General features: G+C 36.4%; 2 protein-coding genes across 4 annotated transcripts; one reads left to right on the top strand and one right to left on the bottom strand.

The window, feature by feature from the left end:
- Positions 1-5,978: 5,978 nt before the first annotated feature.
- Positions 5,979-17,116, bottom strand: LOC129870117 (S-formylglutathione hydrolase). The gene is made up of 7 exons (XM_055944724.1): positions 16,864-17,116; positions 15,568-15,685; positions 15,250-15,297; positions 8,108-8,304; positions 7,821-7,919; positions 7,667-7,732; positions 5,979-6,429 (listed from the first exon to the last, which is right to left on the bottom strand). Exons 1-7 carry the CDS (start codon positions 17,008-17,010, stop codon positions 6,247-6,249), a joined length of 858 nt encoding a protein of 285 aa, XP_055800699.1. The 5' UTR covers positions 17,011-17,116; the 3' UTR covers positions 5,979-6,246.
- Positions 17,117-20,530: 3,414 nt separating this feature from the next.
- LOC129870372 (probable glycerol-3-phosphate dehydrogenase [NAD(+)] 1, cytosolic) lies at positions 20,531-25,028 on the top strand. 3 transcript variants are annotated; one of them, XM_055945135.1, is made up of 6 exons: positions 20,676-20,910; positions 21,628-22,343; positions 22,738-22,959; positions 23,485-23,732; positions 24,187-24,326; positions 24,685-25,028. In XM_055945135.1, exons 2-6 carry the CDS (start codon positions 21,683-21,685, stop codon positions 24,806-24,808), a joined length of 1,395 nt encoding a protein of 464 aa, XP_055801110.1. In that variant the 5' UTR covers positions 20,676-20,910; positions 21,628-21,682; the 3' UTR covers positions 24,809-25,028. The 3 variants fall into 3 exon arrangements, 2 of the variants coding, with proteins under 2 accessions (XP_055801110.1, XP_055801109.1); XR_008762077.1 differs by having other exon boundaries at positions 20,531-22,343; positions 24,161-24,326; positions 24,685-24,822; XM_055945134.1 differs by having other exon boundaries at positions 20,676-22,343.
- The last annotated feature ends 383 nt before the right edge of the window (positions 25,029-25,411 follow it).

Genomic DNA, 25,411 nt, shown 5'->3' with positions numbered 1-25,411 from the left:
GATGTCATAATATGCTAAAATCTTAATCCAGCGCTGCTATCTAGAATTAAGGTCCCTCTGACTCATAATGTACTATAGGCTGCAGTGATCTGTATATATCTCACAATGGATAATGTATAAGTAGTGCCTCCACATCTTGATCACAAAAACTACCGTCGTCAACTCTAAATCATGAGTAGGGTAGTTGCGCTCGTTCACTCTCAACCGCCTGGAAGCATAAGAAATAACTTGTCCCCGCTACACCAGAACACACCCAAGACCTACACCAAAAGTATCACAATATACTAAAAAGCTCTCGCCCTCAACTGGAAGAGTCAGAACATGAGAGGTGGTAAGAAACTTCTTGAGCCTCCGTAAGCTCGACTCACACTCCTTGGAACATACAAAGGGGACATCCTAATGGGTCAAACAGATCAATGGAGCTACAATGGTGGCAAAACCCTCGATGAAGCGCCTGTAATAACTAGCCAGTCCGACGAAGCTCTAATCCACGGCTCGTTCATAGCATTTTGTATGTAATAGCCAATGCATATATTTTTGGTGAACAAGCTTCCGGTGGATTTTTGTTGGAAACCATTGTGGCACCCTTCGTAGGTAATTGAAAGATCAGTATCTACGGCCTCGATACGATCCATGGTGTATTCATAGCATTTAGCAATCGCACAAGCAGAATTAGATTATTTTGCCATTTTTTCATGTGTGTTGGCTCATTGATATTTTTGGTGAACTGAATTCTTGTGAATTTTTCTCAAAAATCATTGTAGGACCCTCCTTAGGTACCCAGGGGGTCAGTACATGTGGCATCGGCATGATCCACATCACATTCATAGCATGTAGGTGTCGCACAAGTAGAATAAGGCGATTTTGTCATTTTTTGTGTGTGTTAGCCCATGGATAATTTTAGAGTACTGGTTAGTGGATTTTTCTAAACAAATATTATGGGACCCTATGTAGGTACCTAGGTGATCTGTATGTGCGGCCTCAGTATGATTCATGGTGCGTTCATATCATTTAGAGGCCGCGCAAGCGGAATTAGACGATTTTACCATTTTTTTTCATATGTGTTAGCCTATAGATATTTTTTTAAAACTGGATTCCGATGGATTTTTTTTAAAACCATTGTTGGACCTCTGTATGTACCCAGGGGATTAGTATGTGCGACCTCCACATGATCCACAACACGTTCATAGTGTTTAGGAGGCGCTCAATTGAAATGAGGGATTTTGCCATTTTTTCTTGTGTGAGCAATGGATATTTTTGGTGAACTGGCTTCCTGTGGATTTTTTTTGAAACCATTATAGGACCCTCCTTAGATACCTGAGGGATCATTACGTGTTTGCTCGGCATGATGCAGGTGAATTTATAGCAATTAGGGGCGGCACAAGAGGAATTTGGCAATTTTACCATTTTTTCGTGTGTGTTCGCTTATTGATAATTTGGGTCAACCGACATTCAGTGTATTTTTCTTGGAAAGTGTTATGGTACCCCCCGTAGGTACCCCATGGATCATTACGTGAAGACTCAACATGATCTACGGCATGCCATTTTGTCGAATGTGTTAGCCCATTAATATTTTTGGTGAACTAGCTTTTGGTGAATTTTTCATGGAAACCATAGTAGGACACCTTGTAGGTATTTGTGGGATCAGTACGGGCGGCCTTGGCACGATAAGTGGCGCGTTCATAGCATTTAAGGGCCGCACAAGTGAAATTATGCGTTTTTGTCATTTTTTCGTGTGTTAGTCCATGGATATTTTTAGTCAACTAGCTTTCGGAGGATTTTTATCGAAAACCACTATGGAACCCTCCATAGATACTCGAGAGATCAGTACGTCTGGCCTTGACAGGTTCCACAATGCGTTTATAGTATTTATGGACCGTACAAGCGAAATTAGGTGATTTTGCCATTTTTTGTGTGAGTTAGCTCATGCATAATTTTGGTGAACTGAATTCGAGTGAATTTTACTCGAAAACTATTATGGGACCCTTTGTAAGTAACTAGTGGATCGGTATATACGACCACGACATGATCCATGGTGCGTTCAAATCATTTAGAGGTCGCACAAGCGGAATTACGAAATTTTGCCATTTTTTGTTATGTGTTAACCGATAGATATTTTTAGTGAACTGAATTTAGGTGGATTTTTCTTGGACAAGCAGAATTAGGCGATATTTCTATTTTTTCGTTTGTGTTAGCTCAAGGATATTTTTTGTGAACTGGCTTTCGGTGGATTTATCTCGAAAATAATTATGGGACCCTCCGTAGACAACCAAGGGATTACTACGTGCAGCCAACATTATCCACGGCGAGTTAATAGAATTTAGGGGGCGCACAAGAAGAGTTGGGCGATTTTGCTATTTTTTTGTGTGTGTTAGCTAATGGATATTTGTGGTGAACTCGCTTTCGGTGGATTTTTCTTGACAACCGTTATGGAACCCTCCGTAGGTATCTAGCGGATCAGTATGTGCGGCCTAGGCATGATCCACGATGTGTTTATATCATTTAGGTCGCACAAGCGGAATTAGGAGATTTACCATTTTTTCGTGTGTTAGCCCATTGATATTTTTTGTGAACTGGCTTCCGATGGATTTTTCTCTGAAATAATTATGGGAGCCTCCATAGGTACCTAGGGGATCGATATGTGCGACCTCGACATGATCCAAGACATTTTCATAATATTTAGAGGCAGCACAAGCGGAATTAGGTGATTTTTTCATGTGTGTTAGCCCATGGATATTTTTGGTGAACTTGCTTCCGGTGGATTATAATCGAAAATCATTACGGGACCCTCTCTATGTACCCAGGCGATATGTATGTGTGGCTTCGGCATGATCCATAGTGTGTTCATAGCATTTAGGGTCGCACAAGCGAAATTTTGCCATTTTTTCATTTGTGTTAGCTCAAGGATATTTTTGGTGAACTAGATTTCGATGGATTTGTCTTGAAAACAATTATGGGACCCTCCATAGGCAACAAGGGGATCAGTACGTGCATCCTCGGTATTATCCATGGCGCATTAATAGAATTTAAGGGCCGCACACAAGCTGTGTTAGGCAATTTTGCCCTTTTTTCGTATGTGTTAGCTCATTGATGTTTGTGGTGAACTCGCTTTCGTTAGATTTTTCTCGCAAACCATTATAGGACCCGCCATAGGTATCGAGGGATCAGCACGTGCATCCTCGTATTGATCCATGATGCATTTATATCATTTAGGGGCTGCACAAGCGGAATTAGGAGTTTTAGTAATTTTTTCGTGTACGTTATCACATGCATATTTTTGTTGAACTGACTTTCTGTGGATTATTCTTGGAAACCATTATGGGACCCTCCTAGGTGTCCAGGGGATCAGTACTTGTGGTCTCGATATTATACACAATGCATTTATAGCATTTAAGAGCCACACAAGCGGAATTAAGCGTTTTTGTTATTTTTTCATTTGTATTGGCCCATGAATATTTTTGATGAACTGGCTTCCGATGGATTTTTCATGGAAATCATTATAGGACCCTCCCTAGGTACCCAGGGTATCAATATGTACGGCCTCGATACGATCCACGGTGCGTTCATATCATTTCAGGGGCTGCACAAGTCAAATTAGGTGATTTTGTTATTTTTCGTATGTGTTAGCCCGTGAATATTTTTGATGAACCAACTTTCGATGGATATTTCTCAGAAATTTTTATAGGACCCTCCTTAGGTATCCGGGAGATCAGTATGTGCGGATTTGGCATGATCCACGATGCATTTATAGCATTTAGGGGCCACACACACTGAATTAGGCAATTTTTTCATTTTTCGTGTGTGTTTACCCATGGATATTTTTTGGTGAACTGGCTTCCGATATATTTTTCTCGAAAACCATTATGTGACCCTCTATAGGTAGCTGGGGGATCAGTACGTGCAGCCTCCGCATGATCCATGGTGCGTTCATAGCATTTAGGGACAGCACAAGCGAAATTATGTGATTTTGCCAATTTTTCGTGTGTTAGCCCATAGATATTTTTGGTTAAGTGGCTTACGGTAGATTCTATCGAAAAGAGTTATGGACCTCTGTAGGTACTCAGGGGATCAATACGTGCGGCATCGACATGATCCACAGCGCGTTCATAGCATTTAGGAGCCGCACTAGTGAAATTAGGAGATTTTGCTATCTTTTCGTATGTATTAGCCCGTAGATATATTTGGTGAACCGGCCTTCAGTGGAGTTTTCATCAGAACTGTTATGGAACCCTCTGTAGGTTCCCGGGGGATTAGTATGTGCAAATTGGCATGATCCACGACGCATTCATAGTATTTAGGGGTCGCACATACGGAATTAAGCGATTTTGCCATTTATTTTGTGTGTTAGCCCATGAATATTTTTGGTCAACTGGCTTCCGGTGGATTTTTCTCGAAAACTATTATGAAACCCTCCGTAGGTACCCGAGGAATCAGTATATGCGGTCATGGTATGATCCACGACGTGTTCATAGTATTTAGGGGTCGTACAAACGGAGTTAGGCGATATTTCTATTTTTTCATATGTGTTAGCTCATAGATATTTTTGGTGAACTTACTTTCGATTGATTTTTCTCGAAAATCATTATGTGACCCTCTGTAGGTAGCTCGGGTATTAGAACGTGCAGCCTCCGCACTATCCACAGCGTGTTCATAGCATTTAGGGGCAACACAAGTAGAATAGATGATTTTGCCATTTTTTCATGTGTTTTAGCCCATGGATATTTTTGGTTAACTGGCTTTTGATGCATTTTGATCGTAAATGATTATGGGAGCCTTCTTAGGTACCCAAGTACGGCCTCGGCACGATTCACGGCACTTTCATAGCATTAAGGGATCACAGAAGTGGCATTAGGCGATTTTGTCATTTTTTTCATGTGTTAGCCTATGGATATTTTTGGTGAACTCGCTTCCTATGGATTTTTCTCGGAAACCAATATGGGACCATCTATAAGTACATGGGGATATGTATGTGCGGCCTCGGCATGATCCACATCGCGTTCATAGCATTTAGGGGTCGCATAAGCGAAATTAGATTATTTTGCCATTTTTTATTGTGTGTGAGCCCATGAATATTTTTGGTCAACTGACTTTCAATGGATTTTTATTCGAAATTGTTATGGCACCCTACTAGATACCCCAAGGGTCAGTCCGTGTGGACTCGGCATAATCCACGATGCGTTCATAGTATTTAGGGGTCGTATAAGTAGAATTTTCATGTGTGTTAGCCCATTGATTATTTTGGTAAACTAGTTTTCAGTGATTTTTTCTCGAAAACCGTTATGGGACCCTCCGTATGTACCCAAAACATCAGTATGTGTAGGATCGGCACGATCCATGGTGCGCTCATAGCATTTAAGGGTTGCACAAGCGAAATTAGATTATTTTACCTTTTTCGTGTGTTTTAGCCCATGAATATTTTTGGTAAATTGATTTCTAATGGATTTTTCTTGAAAACCGTTATGAGACCCTCTATAGGTACCTGGAGGATTAGTACGTGCGGTCTAGGCATGTTCCACGACGTGTTCACAACATTTATGGGTCGCACCAGCGAAATTAGGCAATTTTATCATTTTTTATTTGTGTTGGCTCATGAATATTTTTGGTGAATTGGCTTACGATGGATTTTACTCGAAAACCATTATGGGACACTCCGTAGATACCCGGAGGATCAGTATGTGCAGCCTCAGCACAATCCATGGCGTGTTCATAGCATTTAGCGACCGCACAAACAAAATTAGGCGATTTTGTCATTTTTTTCGTGTGCTAGCCCATGAATATTTCTGGTGAACTGGCTTTTGTGCATTTTTCTCGAAAACCGTTATGAGATCCTCCGTAGGGGCCAGAGGATCAATACGTGCGGCCTCGACACGATCCACCACGAGTTCATAACATTTAGCGGCTGCACAAACAGAATTAGGCGATTTTGCTATTTCTTCATGTGTGTTAGCTCATGGATATTTTTGATGAAAACTACGACATATAAATATCTTTCCGTTCATATAAATACTAGTACTGATCAAAATGGATTTACATAAGTAGCATAGCAAGAAGCCCCAAATATTATAACAAGAGTAACAAGAAAGGCATATTTAATGAAATAGGAAACACACTTTTATTTGATATTACATGTCTCATTAGGTACCTCAACATACTTTCTGCCAAACCAAAAGAGCACCACTAACTTGCTTAAGTGGTTCCTCGTAACGTTTCCAGAAAAGATTCAACAGAAATGGAAGCTTAATCTAATCAAAGGTTAAGGGCTTGGGCATGATGACGAACGTGATCATCAATGAAGGTGGCAATGAAAAAGTAAGAGTGGTCATAACCCGGTTGCAGCCGCAGCAGAATAGGAGCATTAACCTTTCTACATGCCTCTTCAAACTTCTGTGGGAGCAGTTGATGATCTTTATAGAACTTGTCGTCCTCCCCCTACACGATAATACAATCAAAGTCTCAAATATATATTTGGTCATATCTTCATAGGTAATATAAGGACACATGACATAACGAGCTGGTCCGTTCTATATCTGCAAGCAGAAATTAAACTATATATTGAACAATGTTGTCCTTTTATTTCTCCTTCAGTGATTCAACGTACACTGCTTTTTTTCTTGGTGCAAGCAGCTAAAGTTTCAAGTTTGAGAATAGATACACTTCCTCATGACAAGTTTCCGACAACAACATATCCAGTGTGATCCCACAAGTAGCTAGTGTTGCACAATGGATAATTTTATCACCTCCATTCTTTGTAGTTCCATCTTGTATGTTCATGGGAATTTAGAGGTCATATTTCAAAAAGAATACAATTATAACACGCATAATTGGATTCTTTTCAGTTGCAAGTAAAGCAATCTGAATAAAAAACTGACACTCCACATACCAATGAGAGGAAAAGAAGTACTCATCTCTCCTAACATAAGGCCGTCATTTCTGTGTTATAGGTGTCAAGACATACCTAGCCTTAACAAAAATAAATCCTAAGCGGCCTCAATCAGAGGACACTTTAGAAGCCTCAAAGCACCTCTCAGCTATGGGCTATGGCATAACGGAAGAATCGTCCTCTATAACTATTTAAATGAGCATCTACTGTTAATCCAAGACTATGAAGCTTCATATAGGAAAAAGTCTAAGGTCTCAAATTGTCAACTGTGACGGCCATAGCTGTTTCTGTAATAACTATGATGAGCTACAAAGGAAAACAGAAACAGCCGGCTATCTTCTTCCAGTTGATAGTGAAGATCAGATTAAAGACAGAAGCTACACAAACATGGAAGAATTATTTTTTTCTTAATAGATATAAATGTGACTTATAAAAAAAGAACTGCAGGATGCTATTCTCGGGCAAAGTTGTACTCATTAAAGCCTACGACCAACTGCAAAAAGCTCATGATGTGGATCCAAAATTTTGAGTTTATGCGTCTTGGATTCTAGAAAAGGAACCTTATTGTTCTAGATAAACTATTTATACATATTAAGTGGATTTCTTATCACAAACACAGGATTGTCAAAAGCTACTGAGTTCTGCCAAACCAGTAACTAGAACTTTAGATCTGCCCTTGTATATCTCTTGATAACTTCATATGTAGAAGAGAGACGATTTAACAACATATAACCAAAAGGGAAAATTCAAGAAAATTCCTTTGCTAAACAAGAGATTGATCTGTACCTGATCAATAAGAATGGTAGCAGAGACATTGTTAGATTTTGATACAAGGCAAGTAGCATCATATTCCTGCATAAACAGAACCAAAAATATCAATACGATGAAGAAACCTCAAGAATTTCTAGGTCTATGCAACACAATCACTTTAAGACCATACCTCCCAATCAGCTTTATTTTCACCCAAGTAGTTTGTAAAAGCCTTCAGGCCCCAGGGACAGTTAACGGGATTTGCAATAGGAGCAAAGGCTGATACTGACTGTCAAGAATATGCAAAAATATGCTTGTGAATATTCACATGAATTCAAATGGAAAATAAAGCTCTTAAGAAGCTTTAAAAGAGATGTAATGCATCAATGTTCAACATTCCAAAGCTTCGGACTCGGAGCAGGCTAAGTTTTAGTCAATGTGAAGAGACAATGAGACATAAGTTTCATAGAGAAATACCTTATACTTATCCAGGTTTTTCAGGTAGATTGTCAGTGCTCCATGCCCACCCATAGAGTGACCAAAGATAGATGCCCGTGATGTATCAAGTTCTGGAAAGTTTTCATGAAGAAGTGTCGGCAGTTCTTTGACAACATAGTCATACATCTTCCAGTTCTTCCATTTCTCTTGTGTTGCATTCAGATAGAAACCAGCACCTACCAAAAGAAAATTTTAAAAGGTGTCATATGTGGTCGAATTCAGCTTATGGGAACTTAGACAAGCATCTCAGCTAAGAGTTATCATGAACGTAGATGGCACTGTGAATAACCCATACCTTCTGAAAAAGATAAGTGTATGAGAAATTAAAGAGTACTACGGTTTACCATTGTTTTTCCTTATTGGAGCACTGCATAACAGTATTTTAAAAGTAATACGATGCAATTTTCTCTGAGTTATATGAAATTAGAATCCTTAATTCTCAGTATTATATGGCCCAAGTTTTGTAAGAAGGAAAAGGTAAGTATCAAAAAGAATTCTTATCTACATCAACCATTCTTTCGTGTGTATTCGCACAAAGTGATTTCCTGAATTTTGTTGACAGACTCTGTTTGGCCTGAAATTTGGTGTGTCCACCGAAAATGGCCTGATGATGAATACTCATCATGTTCTCCATGACTAGCGTCGTTCATTTAGGCATTTCAGGGTCATGTAACCCGAGTTCATGAATCTGATTACTTTTCATGTCTATGAGTACATGCTGATTGGCCTGAAATTTGGTGTTGTGATCAATACCCATCATGTTTGCCATGATTAACGTCGTTAATTTTAGGCGTTTCAGGGTCATGAAATCCGAATTTGTGAATCTGAATATTAATTGTGTGTTATTACATGCTAATTTTCTTGAAATTCGTCGACGAACTCAGTTTGGACTGAAATTTGGTGTGTCCTACAAAAAGACCTGGTGAACAATACTCACCATGTTTGCCATGATAAATGTCGTTCATTAGGCGATTCAAGGTCATGAAACCCGAAATCATTAATTTGATAACTTCTCATATGTATACATGCTGATTTTCAAGAATATTGTTGATGAATCTGTTTGGCGTGTCCACCGTAAATGGCCAGGTGATCAATATTCATCATGTTCGCCATGACTAACGTCGTTCATTTAGGCGTTTCAGGGTCATGAAACACGAAATCATGAATTTGAGTATTTTATATGCATTAGTACATGTTGATTTTCCTTAATGTTGTTGACGAACGCCTTTTGGCTTTAAACTTGGTGTGTCCATCAAAAATATCTTGCTGATCAATACTCACCATGTTCACCATTACTAACGTCATTTATTTAGTCTTATCAGGGTCATGAAATGCGAATTCATAAATTTGATTATTTTTCGTATGTATTAGTACATGCTGATTTCATGAATTTTGTTGACAGACTCCGTTTGGCCTGAAATTTGGTGTCCATCGAAAATTGCCTGATGATCAATACTCACCATGTTTGCCATGACTAACGCCGTACATTTAGGCATTTCAGGGTCATGATTAATAGTTGGTGGACATCATTTGATTTTTCAGGAAAAGTTGATTACATTTTAGCTTATAAAACAAAAGCTTTGACAATACTGGCAGACAGAATTTTAACTGAAGGGAAAGGATGGAGAAGGCATCTTTACTGATGAAGTATGAAGAACTTCTGAAACATGAGAAAGTGGCCTGGAAGCAGGGATCCTGGGCCATCTGGCTCAAGGAAGGAGCCAGACATACGAACTTTTTCTATAGAACTGCTTATTCCCACAAAAGAAGTTTTGGGGTGTCTAAAAATGTGCGCTATAGATAAGGCTCCAGGTCCTGATGGCTTTACAATGGGATTCTTTATCAAATGTCGGGAGGTGCTCAGGCAGGACATCATGGAGGTGTTCTATAACTTCCACTCTCATGATTTCTTTGAAAGGAGTCTCAATGCAACTTACATTGATTTGATCCCTAGAAGAATGGTGCAAAATAATTTAAGGATTTCAAACCTATAAGTTTTATAGGCAGTATTTACAAGATCATTGCAAAGGTTCTGGCCGAGAGGTTGAAAAGGGTAATGGAAAGTAGGTCGATTCCCAACATATGGCCTTCATAAAAGGGAGGCAAATAATGGATGTCGTTCTGATAGCCAATGAAGCAGTGGACTCAAGACCAGAAGAAACCTGGTATTCTTTGCAAGTTAGATATTGAAAAAGCATATGCTCATGTGAATTGGAACTTCGTATTAAGCATGTTACAACAAGTGGGATTTGGAGTGAAATAGCTCAAGTAGATGAAATTTTGTATATCTACTGCCAGATTCTCAGTAATAATTAATGGTTCCTATGGAGGTTTCTTTCCTGCTCAAAGAGGTTTCAGGCAGGGTGACCCTTTGTCTCCTTTTCTTTTCATAATTGCCATGGAAGGTTTTAACAACACAGTTAAAACTGCTAAACACAATGGGTGGATTAATAGCTTTGAGGTCGCAATATGTTGATGACACATTGATCTTTTTTGTGATGCAGAGGTGGAGCAACTGAGACTATTGAGAATTATTTTAGTGCTCTTTGAAGATGTTATTGGGCTGCATATAAATTGGCAAAAGAGTCAAATTTTCCCAATTAATGAAGTTACAAATATGGAGGCCTTAACAATGATTTTGGGGGAGAAGTGGGGGCTCTGCCTACTTCATATCTTGGCATGTCATTGGGGGCCAAATCATAATATCTAGGAATCTGAAACGATGTACCAGAGAAATGTGAGAAAAAAATGCTCAAAATGGAAGTTTCAATAGTTGTCAATGGGAGAAAGGCTCACTCTGATATATTCAGTACTAGATTCTTTGTCAACCTATATGATGTCCATTCTCCCCTTCCTATGGGAGTTAGAGCCTGTTTGGATTGGCTTTTGGCTTAATTTTATCATTTTAGCTTAAAAACCAAGTGCTTATAAACTATGTTGCTCGGACTCTTCATAAATGCCGATGGGTGCATTGGATCCTTTCAAACTCCAAAGTAGTGTATTTTTGGAGGATCCGACACAGGTGCGGCAATATTTTTGGAGAGTCCGAGCAACAAAGCTTATAAGCACTTCTTTAATTCACACAAACACTTAAAAAGTACTTAAAAGCTATTTTGGCTTAAAAGCACTTAAAATAAGTCAATCCAAACAGGCTCTTATTCAAAGGTTGGACGGCATAAAAAGGAAGTTTTTGTGGCAAGACCATCTAGTCAAGTGGAAGGAGGTAATTCTCAACCGAGCTCAAGGTGGATTGGGAATTAAAAACTTAAAAGAATCACAGTAAAGCACTCAAACTGAAGTGGTTACGGAGGTACTCTCAAGACCATCAGAGCTTATGGAGCAAGATGATTGAAGCTAAACATGACGCAGAAGACTGGATGACTAAACCAATTAATTCAGCTTATGCTGTTAGTCTTTGGAGATCTACCAGGGTATTATAGCCTGCTCTGATGAATCAAATCTCCATAAGAGTACTGTGAGAAATATAGGAGAATATTATTATTGAATTGTGTATCTACATTATTACACAGAGGCCCTATTTATAGACACTACAATATAATCATTTACCAAGTAGGATACTATTTACTATTTCTATTCTTATTACTATTCTTATTCCTATTCTAAGTAGGATCGTCTATACCTATTCTTATTCTAACACTCCCCCTCAAGCTAGAGCATACAAGTCATATGTACCTAGCTTGCTACAAATGTAATTAATACGAGGATCGATGAGGGGCTTGATGAGATATCTGCAAGTTGATCACTTGACTTCACAAAATTGATAGTCAATCTCAATGTGCTTAGTCTTCTCATGAAATACTGAATTTGATGCATAATGCCAGTCAATCTCAATGTGCTTGATCTTCTCATGAAATACTGGATTGATGCATAATGTCGATAAAACACAGAGTGATAAATTCCTGAATTGCAGTGTTGAACTTTCCAAACCAAACTTGAGAAGACTGTTTCAGACCATAGAGTGACTTACACAATCGACATACAAGACTACCAGACTTCCCCTGAGCAACAAAATCAGATGGTTGCTCCACATAGACTTCTTTCTCGAGATCATAGAGAGAAACATTCTTAATGTCCAACTAATTAAAAGGTCAATCACGACAACCATAGATAGAAAAAGGAACATATGTTATTTTAGCCACGAGAGAAAAAAATCACTTTAATCCAACCCAAATATCTGAGTATATTCTTTTTTTTTGGCAAAAGTAACCTGAATCAAAGAAAACAGGTGTAGAAAAACTCAAATCTGCTGGAAACAATTCAATAGTCGCTGGAAAATGCTCGATATTTGGTATAAAATATATAGATCATCTCGAAATTAAGAGATGAGTAAATCTTAAACAAGAAAATCACCGTAAAAATGGTCGGAACATGCTCATGCGCCGGATTATTAGATTTGATGGATGAAAGTGGTCACAATCTGAGAAATAAAATTACATGGGTAGGATCGAAATGATGGCACGACCATACTGAAAAAGAAAATTATATGGATAGGGTCGGATAGACGGCACAACCCTTTTGAAAAAGAAAATAATATGGGTAGGGTCCGAATGATGACACAACCCTACGCAAATCAGATTTGAGGAGTCACCGGAAAGACGCATGAAACTACGAAAATCAAATCTAAGGAGTCATCGAAAAGACACAGTGCTATGCAACTCAAATATGAGAAATTAGTTTGGAAAAATCCACGGTACTACGCAAATTAAATATGAGAAGTAGTTCGGAAAGACGCACGGTGCTACGCAAATCGGATATGAGAAAATAGTCACCGAAAAAATGGCATGGTGCTATGCAAATTAAATATGAGAAAGTAGTCACCTGAAAGATGCACGGTGCTACGCAAATTGAATATGAGAAAGTAGTCACCAGAAAGATGGCACGGTACTACACGAATCAATTATGAGAAAATAGTCACCGTAAAGAAGCACGGTGACCCAACTTTTGCTAATATAATCATTGGCCAGACGAGTGGCATATATGTGTAATAGCTGCCCGCGGACAGCGGAAACTCTTTAATTCTCTACCAAGATCATAGAGGCTCTGATACCATGTGAGAAATATAGGAGAATATTATTATTGAATTGTGTATCTACATTATTACACAGAGACCCTATTTATAGACACTACAATACAATCATTTACCAAGTAGGATACTATTTACTATTTCTATTCTTATTAATATTCCTATTCCTATTTTTATTCCTACTCTAAATAGGATCGTATATACCTATTCCTATTCTAACAAGTACAAAATGGTAGCAGGACATCATTCTGGAGTGATAATTGGCTAGGGGTGGAGTTTTGAAGGATTGAGTTTCTGATATATTTACTCTAGCTCAACATCAACAGAGATCTATAGCTGAAATGTGGTCTCCTGAAGGTTGGGAATTGATACTGAGAAGAGACCCGAATGATTGGGAGATGAATAGAATGATTGAGTTCTTCCAACAGCTGGAAAACTTCACACGAAACCAGGATGGAGATGACACACAAAAATGTTAGGGACATAGCAGTGGAAACTTCAGTGTTAGTGCAGCTTACAAAATGAATCAACCTTGGCCTCAAGTCAGTAATTGGCCCTGAAAACATATCTGGAAAACCAAAATACCATATAAGGTTGCATGTTTCACATGGCTACTGGCAAAAGAAGTTGTGCTCAGACAGGAAAATTTAATCAAGAGGAAGTGGATTCTATGCTCAAGATGTTTTTATGTGAAGAAGAGTTGGGGTTAGAGGGACATCTAATTTTGAACTACAATATAACTGATCAGTTATGGAAGATCTTCATTAATCTCAAAGGCATAGCATAGACAATGCCTAGAAAGATTACTAAAGTTCTCTTTAGTTGGGAAGTAGCTGAAGCTAGAGTAGAGGATAGAGGCAGAGGGAGCATGGTCCCTGGATGCATTTGGGGACAATTGGCGAGAAAGCAATTCTAGGTGTTTTGAGAACAGTAGCAATACAGTACAGAAGATCGAACTCAACTGTATTATTCTTTTCTGTTTTTGGTGCAACCAAATCTACCCTGCAGATACAATATTGATCCTAGACACATTAGGTTCTTGTTAGGAAGGTACATTGGTTTGCTTACTTTTGCTCACTTGTATATGAGGACTCAGTACAACTCATGTACTGGTTTGTGTTTAATACATAATGTTGCCTTCTCAAAAAGGAAAACCCTAGATTCATTAATTTGATTACTTTTTGTGTGTATTAGTACATGTTGATTTTCCTGGATTTTGTTGACACTTGACAGACTCCGTTTTGGCCTGAAATTTGGTGTGTCCATCGGAAATGTCCTGGTGATCAATACTCACCATGTTCTCCATGACTAACGTTGTTCATTTAGACGTTTTCGAGTCATGAAACCCGAATTCATGAATTTGATTACTATTCGTGTGTATAAGTACATATTGATTTTTCTGAATATAGATGACAACATGACGTACTCCGTTATGCCTGAAATTTGATGAGTCCATTGGAAACAGCCTGGTGACCTATAATTTATTTCCTTATAATGATGATAGTTTCCTCTCTATCTCTACGAGTTAAGGGCACGGTCTACAAATAATCTATCCTTCTCAGACCTCACCTATGAGACTACACTGGGTATGTAGTTGTTGTCATTGATACTGATGATAGTTTAATAACTTAATCCAATAAAGAAATCAGTTCATGCACTCAAACTTTAGAAAAATGGCAGAAAGAGAGACGTTGGGCATCAATACCTAGGAAACGCGGGCCAAAAACTGGCCCTGCTGAGACGAGCCTTTATTGTTAGTTTCTAGTAGTATTTCTTTTCTTTCTTTTGTCTTGAACTTCGCATAAGGAGGGGAAGAAACAGCATTTGGGAGCATATACATCATTTCAGCGGAGCTCTCATAGATAGCAGCGACAAATAACCATCTCTAGCACTGATTCATCAAGGGAAAACGTACAGAGCAGACATGCAGAAACATAAAGGGAAGCCCTTAAACTCCACATGATCCATGTGGTCGTTCACAAGTCAAACTCTGCATAAGTACATACTTGATACTTCCCTGATCAATCATCAAGTTCAACATTACATAGTTCGAAGAGGCATACAGTATTTGACGTACCTACTCCGAAATCCCAGCTGTCTGATTCTCCTTCCACATTTAGGCCTCCTGTAATAAGACAGGCAATACTCAGTTAGATTCATAGCCATGTTAACAAAAAAAAAACTAACAGAATCAAGATTTTCCTGGTCAACTAATAAGATTAATGCGATTGCATTACATAGTCTGCTGGTCCCGGCAGTAAAAGTCCAGCACATATGATTACATGGTGTATACTCAATAATACCACCCCCTTGGTCCCGACCATATCTAATGAATGACATTCCAAAATACAGCCACACAGCATTTACAGAAAACATAAAACAAAAAGGTACTTACTTGGAGATGTATCTGGGACAATCAGTGCCACACCCTCACTCGAAGCAGCACGTTGAGCACCAGATTTAGCTATAAAGTTCTCGTCCGTGCATGTTAAGCCGGAGAGCCAGTAAAGCACCTAAAAATTGGTGCAGCCATGGCAGCATTAGTAATTCACATAGCTAAGTGCTAACCAATATCATTACTCACGTACCACTACAAGACAGGTCCATCAAAATTTACCCAACATTACAATTAAAAAAAATCATAAATACTCGCCCACCACTTGACCAGTGGCGGAGCCACATAGACTTGAGGGGTGTCAACCGACACCCCTTCGTCAAAAAATTACACTATTTAGCTAGGTAAAAATATTTTTTTATGTATTTATATTACATATTGACACTTCTTGACTTCTACGCGATTCTACTTCTTTAAATTTTGACACACCTTAGTCGAAATTCTGGATTCACCACTACACTTGACAAATGCAAAAACAACAACTACAAAATACCCAGTGTAATCCCACAAGTGGGATCCGGAGAGGGTACAGTGTGCGCAAACCTTACCCCTACATCGTAGAGATAGAGAGGTTGTGAACAATAGAGCCTCTGCTTAAAAAACATTTCAAATTCAAATTCATCCAAGTGAATAGCTTAAGATCACATAAAACAATCAATTAACTACGCCTCAATCCAAGCTGACGGGAATCAGTTAAACAACTTCCTCTATATCAATTGCACCTGTTCGGATCAATTTCACTCCAATAATGGGCTTAAGAACACACTTAAAAAGATTGACTTGATAATATAACAAGAAGATATCATCCAAAGAATTTCACTAAAGCAACAAATTAACAACAACAACAACAACAACATTATACCCACTATAGTAGTATAGTCCCACAAGTGAGGTTTGGGGAGGGTAGAGTGTATGCAAACCTTACCCCTACTGTTTCCGGTAGACCATCTGCTCAAGGAAGCAAAAATACAACATTTATATAGACATAAGCAGTAACAACAAACAAAGAAATCAAAACTCAAACAAACAAACAAAAACTTGGTACTTGAAACCCATAAATCCTAGAGGAAAACAACATCAATGGGTTGTATAAAAACAATTATGAAATGGGTTCTTGAAAATATGAACAAAACCCATAAAACCTATAGGATAATTAATTAATGGGTAGTTTAAGGACAATTCTGAAATGGGTTCTTGAAAAAAATGAACAAAACCCATAAAACCTATAGGATAATTTAATTTATGGGTAATTTAAGGAAAACCCTGAAATGGGTTCTTGAAAAAGATGGAACTTACAGGGAATTTGTGAGAAGGGGCAGAAGCAGGAGGAAAAAAGATATGAAAATTCATTGAACATCCAAGAGTTGGGCTATAGTGTTTGTATCTCTTGTTGTAACCTCCAAACATCTTGGAAATGCTGATTTCTGTTGGCTTGATTTCCATTTTTTCTTCACAGCACAAAGGATGAAGATCTCAATCAGTGAAAATTTCTGTTGAAGATGAAGATGAGCAAAACAGTACTACAAGTGTCACTTTTTTTTCTTATCATATAACAAACATTATTTAGGGTTGTATACTAGATTATAATAATTGAGACACGTGTCCTTATTTGGCTTTTTTTCATTTTTTTTTGGAAAAAAAAAAAGAAATTGAGTAGAAAATAAAAAAAAGATAATTATTAGAAATTCGAATAAGTTAGTGGCACACGATTAAAAACTCGATAAATAATGAGTTACATAAAAGATATGTCAGACAATTAGCTAGTCAGCTAGTCAATTCTTCTTTAATGAAATAAAGATGTGATTCTATAAAATGAAAATAACAAGGACACCAGTATTGTCGAATGAGAAATTTGAAGATGAAGAGTGAACTACTCACACGAAATTATAAAAGTTTGAGGATATGTTGATCAATGAAAAGGTAATGTTTTGTTTCTTTGATGGAGTCATAGAACATAATAGTGTCGCGTATGATTATTCTAACACGTATTATAAATTTTTATTTCTTTATTTTTCTCCACTTAAATACTATATTATATTTTAACAATATTTTTTTTATCTACACTATTTGTACCATTTTTCACTTATATATTAAAGGTTTGTTTATTACAAAATATGAACTCAAAACATACATCTAACTCATACTTTACTACACTCTCATCATTGAATCAAGAAGAAGAAAAATGTTGCTTATATATTCAACTGCCGAAGTGATTTTTCTTTCAAAAAATAGTAAGTAACTAATAGTAATATAATTATATAATATATTTTTTTGAAAAAATAACTAATGAAAATAAAAAATTAAACTATAAATGATTTTCACCCGTTATTGCTATGAATATTTTTGAAGGGGAGTTTTTGAGTAACTGGTTAAGTTGTTGCCATGTGACCAGGAGGTCACGGGTTCAAGCCTTGGAAACAGACTCTGACAAAAATGCAAAGTAAGGCTGGCGGACCCTGCGCATAGCGGAAGCTTTAGTGCACCGGAATGCCTTTAATGCTATGAATATTTTTCTGAAATATGGGCCTTACAGTAGGCCCATGGTCGAGAGCTAACACATGGACCACTAGCCCAACTAAGGAGTTGGGCAACCCAAAACTATGGGCAGTCATAAGGGAAAGCCCATTTCAGAAAATTATTTTAAAAAGAGTTAATACCATTTGGTTAATCTAAATTTTGGTGGGTTTATCGAAAATGATTTGGTGACTAATACTCAACATATTCATAATGAACATCATTTATTTTGGCGTTCTGGTCATGAAATCTAGATTTATGATTTTAGTCGTTTTTCACATGTTTTGGTATATTCATTGAAAATGACATGTTGATCAATATTCATCATTTCATCATGACTAATGTTATTTATTTTGACATTTCGGATTAGTGAAATTTGAATTCATGATTTTTGTCATTTTTCACTATGTTCTTCATGATTGATGTTTTTTTATTATAATATTTCGAGGTCGTGAAATTCGAATTTATGAATTTGATTTTTTTTCGTGTATATTAATACATGTTGATTTTTCTAAATTTAATTACATACTATGAATAACCTAAAATTCGGATTCCCCATAAAAAATGTATGATGATCAACACTTACCATGTTCTCAATGACCAACATCATTTTTTCTTGGAATTTCAAAGTCATGAAATTCGAATTCGTGAACTGGATTTTCTTTTGTCTATAGTAATACATGCTAATTTTTTTGAATTTATTTAGAGACGTTGATTGGTCTGAAATTTGGCGTGCCCATCAAAAACGTCTTGGTTATCAATAATCACCATATTCTTTATTTTGACATTTCATAGTCACAACATCTGAATACATGAACTTAACTTATTTAGCGTGTATTAGTACATGTTAATTTTTCTGAATTTAATTACAAATTATTATTGATTCAAAATTTAGTGTGTCTATCAAAAATGTCTTGGTGATCAATACTCACCGTGTTCTCAATGACTAACGTCATATATTTTTTCATTTCAAAATCACAAAAATCTGAATTTGATATGTATTAGAAAGTGTTAAATTTTCTTGAATTGATTTAAAGACTCCAATTGATTGAGAATTTGATGTGGCCATCGAAAATGACTTGTTACTCGAATTCATGAATTTGACATGTGATTTTTTTTTTCAATTTTCTATTAGAAAAGATTGGTTAATATATTATATATCATCATAATAAAAAAATATTAATTTTGTTTAATAATTATTAAAAATTATAAGAAGAAAAAAGATAAAACTTATTAAGCGTGTATAAGTTTGAAATTACTCTTTTATTTAGCCCAACTTAAATCAATTTCTCTTATTTCAATTAATTTTTAGACGAGTCACACACATTTTAACTCGATCTAACTTAGATGAATAATTCACTTAATTAAATCAATTCCTCTTATTTCAATTATGTTTGAGCAAGTTACACACATTTTAACTTGATCTAACTTAAATGAATAACTCACTTAACTCAAATCCTCTTATTTCAATTAATGTTTGGGTGAGTCACACACATTTTAACTTGATTCAACTTAGATGAATAACTCACTTATCGATCCAACTTAAATGAATAACTCACTTAAATTAATTCCTCTTATTTCAATTAATATTATTGAGCGAGTCACATACATTATAACTCAATCCAATTTAGATGAATAACTCGTTTAAATTAATTTCTCTTATTTCAATTAATGTTTGAACGAATCACACACATTTTAACCCAATCCAATTTAAATGAATACTAACTCATTTAAATTTAATTCAAACCGCCCATTCACACCTCCTGCCCCAATCATGAATTGTTTTTTTATTAAAAAGGGCAGTCCGGTGCACTTAAGCTCCCGCTATGCGCAGGGTCCGGAGAAGGGCTCAACCACAAAGGTCTATTGTACGCAGCCTTACCTTGCATTTCTGTCAGAGGTTGTTTCCAAAGGTTGAACCCGTGACCTCCTGGTCACATGACATCAACTTTACCAGTTACTCCAAGGCTCTCCTTCAAAAATTATTTTCTTATTCTATTTTAATTATTTTAATGGTATGTGTCGGTGTGTCCCAATATTAGATTGGTTGCCAATCCCAAAGAGGCTAAGATTGTGCATAGAGAAGTGTTCTTTTTACCTGAATCCAGATTTAGTCTTTTTTTATTCAAGTAACTCATGATAATGTATAGTTTTTTTTTTATCACTAAAAATTCACTTATTCAACTAACTAATTAAAATTCCTATAGTATAGAAGCCTATTCAAAATTTGAATATAATGGAGTATTTTCTACATCAGATTATTCTATTTATCAAGAATTTTTAAAAATGTCAATAGATGTATAGTAAATCGTCCAAATATAACATACATTTCTAAAAAATTCGACACACAAATATGATAATATTTACTAAGAATCCAAGCAATCTACACCAAACTTCAATCTCCATTATTAATGGCCGTTTAGGAGGTTGGTAAGTGGACCAGTACAAAACTTTAAATGCCTTGGCACCCTCTCCTATATTACATTCAGCAACTCTATCCATATCAATCAATTTTAACACCTTCTTACTCCCACTCCCTACCCCCACCCACCCCACCTTTTACCTATATATACACACATGCATTATATGTATATATTGTCAAATAAAAAAGTGATCTTTAACATTCATGGTCTCATGGAATTATTTTCATGAGTTGGGTCATCATTATTTTGTTTCAAGATTGTACATTTTGAATGCAATTCTTGTTTTGTTTTTTTAACTTAAATGTGTGTAAAAGCAACAGTTTCAGCTAAAAAATTGAATCTTTGTTGAGTTTCTTGGGTTTTGGGGGTTTTGACCCTTAATCTTTGCACTGTCTGACACGTAAAGGTTTGTTCTTTTTTTTCAACTCTTTTCTTTATTATTGTCAAAAATTGTCTGTTTGGTAGATAACCAAACTCAGGCGGACACTACAAAGCTGTCAGCAAAATCAAATTTTACAAATTTAGTAGGCTTAATAGTGCTTTTGTCAGCTTCTTTTATTGCTTTGGGAGTGGAGAAAATGGAGAAAAATTGTTTAAAGAATTGGTGAATTTGAGTTGAAAAAGTGAGGATAGAGAAAAGTTAGTAGTTTTGATTTAGGTGAAAAGATTCTGCCCTTTTTCTAGTTTATCATAACTTGGAAGGAAGAGGAAAATTGTAGAAGTTTTCAAGAATTTAGTTAATGTGGGGAAATGAGCTAAGGCAAGAAAACTTATATTAATGTTTGAAATGTGCTTTGTTAAATATATTACTATCCAATAAGGGGTTTTGGTCCTATGCTTAAAAGGGATTGTTTTTCTTCAATTTCTTGAAATAGTTTTGTTAAACAGTGTAGCTTGTTCATTGGTTGAGACATTCTGCAGAGTTTGTGATTATTGGGGGTTCAAAGATTCTTCTTTTATTTACTTTTTGAGGTGTTTAGATTTGTGGGGTTGTTTCTCTTCAAATTCTTGAAATAGTTTTGTTAAAAAGTGTAGCTTGTTCATTGTTTGAGACAAATTCTGCAGAGTTTGTGATTATTGGGGATTCAAAGATTTTCTTTTATATACTTTTTGAATTGTTTAGATTGTCAAGATTTGTGGGTTTCTAGCTATTGGAGTTCTATTTTACTTGAAAGAAAATGGTTGGTAGTATTGAAGTGAAAAGTGGTAATAATGTGTACTCAAATGGAACTGTACATAACCACAATGGTCTAGAGGAGAAACTTGACGAGCTTAGGCATATTCTTGGTAAATCTAATGGTGATTTGTTGAGGATTGTTTGTGTTGGAGCTGGTGCTTGGGGCAGTGTTTTTGCAGCTTTATTGCAAGATAGTTATGGTCAATTTCGCGATAAGGTTCAAATTAGGATATGGAGAAGGTCAGGGAGAGCTGTTGATAGAGCTACAGCAGAACATTTATTTGAAGTGATCAATTCAAGGGAAGATGTGTTGAGGAGGTTGATTAGGAGATGTGCATATCTCAAGTATGTCGAGGCCAGATTAGGCGATCGGACGTTGTATGCTGATGAAATCTTGAAAGATGGTTTCTGTTTAAACATGATTGATACGCCATTTTGTCCATTGAAAGTGGTGACCAACTTGCAAGAAGCCGTGTGGGATGCTGATCTTTTGATTAATGGATTGCCCTCGACTGAAACATGCGAAGTCTTTAAGGAGATCAGCAAGTATTGGAAGGAAAGATTAACTGTACCAATCATCATTTCATTGGCAAAGGGTATTGAAGCTGAACTAGATCCAGTTCCTCATATTATAACTCCGACACAGATGATTAATCGGGCAAGTAAGTGTTTATCTTTATCTTGCTTTATATCTTGTTTCCAGCTGATCTTTACTTGAATTGCAGTTCCCAATCAATATGGCCTTTGAACACATGTTTTTCATATCGAGGTTCCTAAAAAATGTAGAAATGAAACAGAATTTTATTCAGTATGAGCATGTGATTGTTAATTAAGAAAATATGCAGTTGAAATGATGTGCTTTACTGCTGTTTGAATCCCCATATTTGTTGAACAAACTAAAACTTGTTGCTGGTTTAAAAGGTTTTTCTAAGGGAACCAATTATCTTTTGTTAAAACGGATCGAAGTTTTGTTTCATCCATCAATATGTTAGTTGTAAAGAACAGGAAGAAAGTTTAGCCTTTCAGTTTCTTAGCAAAATCATCTGTTCATTGCAGCTGGAGTACCAGTTGAGAACATCCTTTATCTTGGTGGACCAAATATTGCCTCAGAGATTTACAACAAAGAATATGCTAATGCTAGGATTTGTGGATCAGAAAAATGGAGAAAACCACTTGCAAAGTTCTTAAGGCAGCCTCATTTTATTGTTTGGGACAACAGCGACCTTGTAACACACGAAGTCATGGGAGGTTTGAAGAACGTCTACGCCATTGGAGCTGGTAAATCTTGGTCTTTCTCAATGTTTGTTTGTCTGAGGAATTTATTTTTCAGGTTAAAACCGTTCCTGACAAAAGCAACCATTTTTGTCTTTTTGACATCTGTGTTTATAGCATCTTGTGCCCCTGGTTTATGGTACATATTTCCTCCATAAAGACTCGAGCATACACTCAAAGACCTTTAGCAATTCTCCATGTAACATATAACAAGTTCAAGTTTTAACAATTTACGGCGTTATATGCATCATTAATAGGGGAATTGCCTTGCCTTTCTTGATATTATTGGTGAGGTAAAGAGAGAATCTTTTTTTCTGTTGTACCGTTAAATGTAAATGAGGGTTTCATAAGAAGGATCAGGAAGTTACTATTGAAACTGGAATTATCATTAGAGCCATATGTCCGGCATCTGAATTTCTGAGTTAACGTTTATGTAACTCCCCAGACCCCATCTAGTGGGATTTCACTGGGTATGCTGTTGTTGTTGTAATCTTCTTATTGTTTTGGTGCTTGCCTTGTCGTTGATTCCAGGGATGGTAGCTGCACTAACAAATGAGAGTGCTACCAGCAAATCAGTATATTTTGCACATTGTACATCGGAGATGATATTCATCACATATTTATTGACTGAAGAACCAGAAAGGCTTGCAGGACCTCTGCTAGCTGATACATACGTTACATTGTTGAAAGGTCGTAATGCATGGTATGGTCAAATGATAGCTAAGGGAGAACTGAGTCTCGATATGGGTGATAGCATTAGTGGCAAAGGAACAATACAGGTATTCATTTTCTATTACCACTTCTCTTATCATGTCTCCCTGAAGAGTATGTGAAACTTGAGAAGTACTCCATCCGTTTCAATTTGTTTGTCCTACTTTCCTTTTTTGTCCTACTGTCTACAATCCATTAGAAGCATTCTTTTTACAATATATCATGTGCATAAGACTCATTAAGTACGGATAAAAGTTATTTTCCTCTCTTCTTTACGGATGTTGGAACAGAGGGAAATTACTGAAATGATATGCATTTCACCAAACGTTTTGAGTTTGTCGTACAGTGGAAATAGATACTTGCTGTTTGGATTTGAAACTAATTATTGATCCTGAAGTTTTCCTAGCAATTTCCTCTTTCATTTATACTAATGCATTAAGTTATTCAGCTCGATCTCTTACTGTAAGAACTTCCCAGCCTCTGACTTCCCAAACAGTTATGTTCTATTTCCCTTTTCTGTAGGGAGTTTCTGCTGTCGAAGCATTCTATGAACTTCTAAGTCAGTCAAGTTTGAATGTGTTGCATCCCGGAGATAATAAACCAGTTGCACCAGTTGAGCTGTGCCCCATCTTGAAGACTTTGTACAAGATACTCATAAAAAGGTAAGTCCTTGCACAACACAGCATATAAATGTTGCTTTTGATTTGTTGCTAATGCGTAATGCCATGTTATGAACTCAATAAATCAGCTGTTATAATTAGGATTCAACTTATATACACTGATATCGTAAGAATGTTTACACCACCAGTGTACATTCCTTATTTTCCAAGTTACTAATTCCACTTGTTATGAGCAAATTCTTTTACGTTGTCAATGTATATAAGTTAAATTCATACAATTTCGTGCATAAACAATGAACTACTACCATCCTAGTAAACTTGAATACGAGAAAAACGATTAAGTTTTCATTTTTAAGGGATAATTTCTCTCTTTTTAAATTTTTTTTGTTTGGATTTCCAGGGAACAAGGGCCAATGGCTATTCTTCAGGCACTGAGGGATGAAAACTTGAACGATCCGCGCGATCGAATTGAGATAGCACAAACCCATGCCTTTTACCGGCCTTCACTTCTGGGACAACCTTGATCAACAATTTATGCACAACATTTAGTATTTAAACCAATGAATAAGTGTATAGACTGGTTCAAATTGGATGGATTGTTTTATGTGGTGAAGAAAACATATATTTAACAATCAAACTTGTATTGATGAACATGCCAAAACCTATGGTCCTATTTTCTTGATATTCATTTGAACTTGAAGCCTATTGTATGGTTTTTTCTTTCCAAAAGCCATTTTGAATTTACTGAATGTTAATATGTCGTGGTTTTTTTCCGAACCCAACGCATAACGGAACCTTAGTGTATCAGACTGCCTTTATAGAGGAAAGTGTTTCTCTTAGGTATGAATAACAATAATTCCTTTTGAAGAGTTTATATATGTATATTATTAAACTCTTTTCTTGAAATGGTAAAAATTAGTAACTATCTAAAACCTTTTGGTGAGCAATTGCACTAAGGAGCCATTTGTCATATCATTAGTTTTTTGAATTTTTTTTATAGATGAGTTTCAACTTTGAAAAAGTTATTTTGATAAGTTTTTCAAGTGATTCTTTTCACTGATAAAATTTTAATTATTTTTCAAATTAATTGCATGTTCAAAAACAACTTTAATTTGCAAATATACTTT

The sequence above is a fragment of the Solanum dulcamara genome, chromosome 10, assembly GCF_947179165.1.
Source record: "Solanum dulcamara chromosome 10, daSolDulc1.2, whole genome shotgun sequence".
Lineage (NCBI taxonomy): Eukaryota > Viridiplantae > Streptophyta > Magnoliopsida > Solanales > Solanaceae > Solanum > Solanum dulcamara.
Note: the sequence above shows the minus strand (reverse complement) of the source record. Positions and strands in the feature narration are given on the sequence as shown.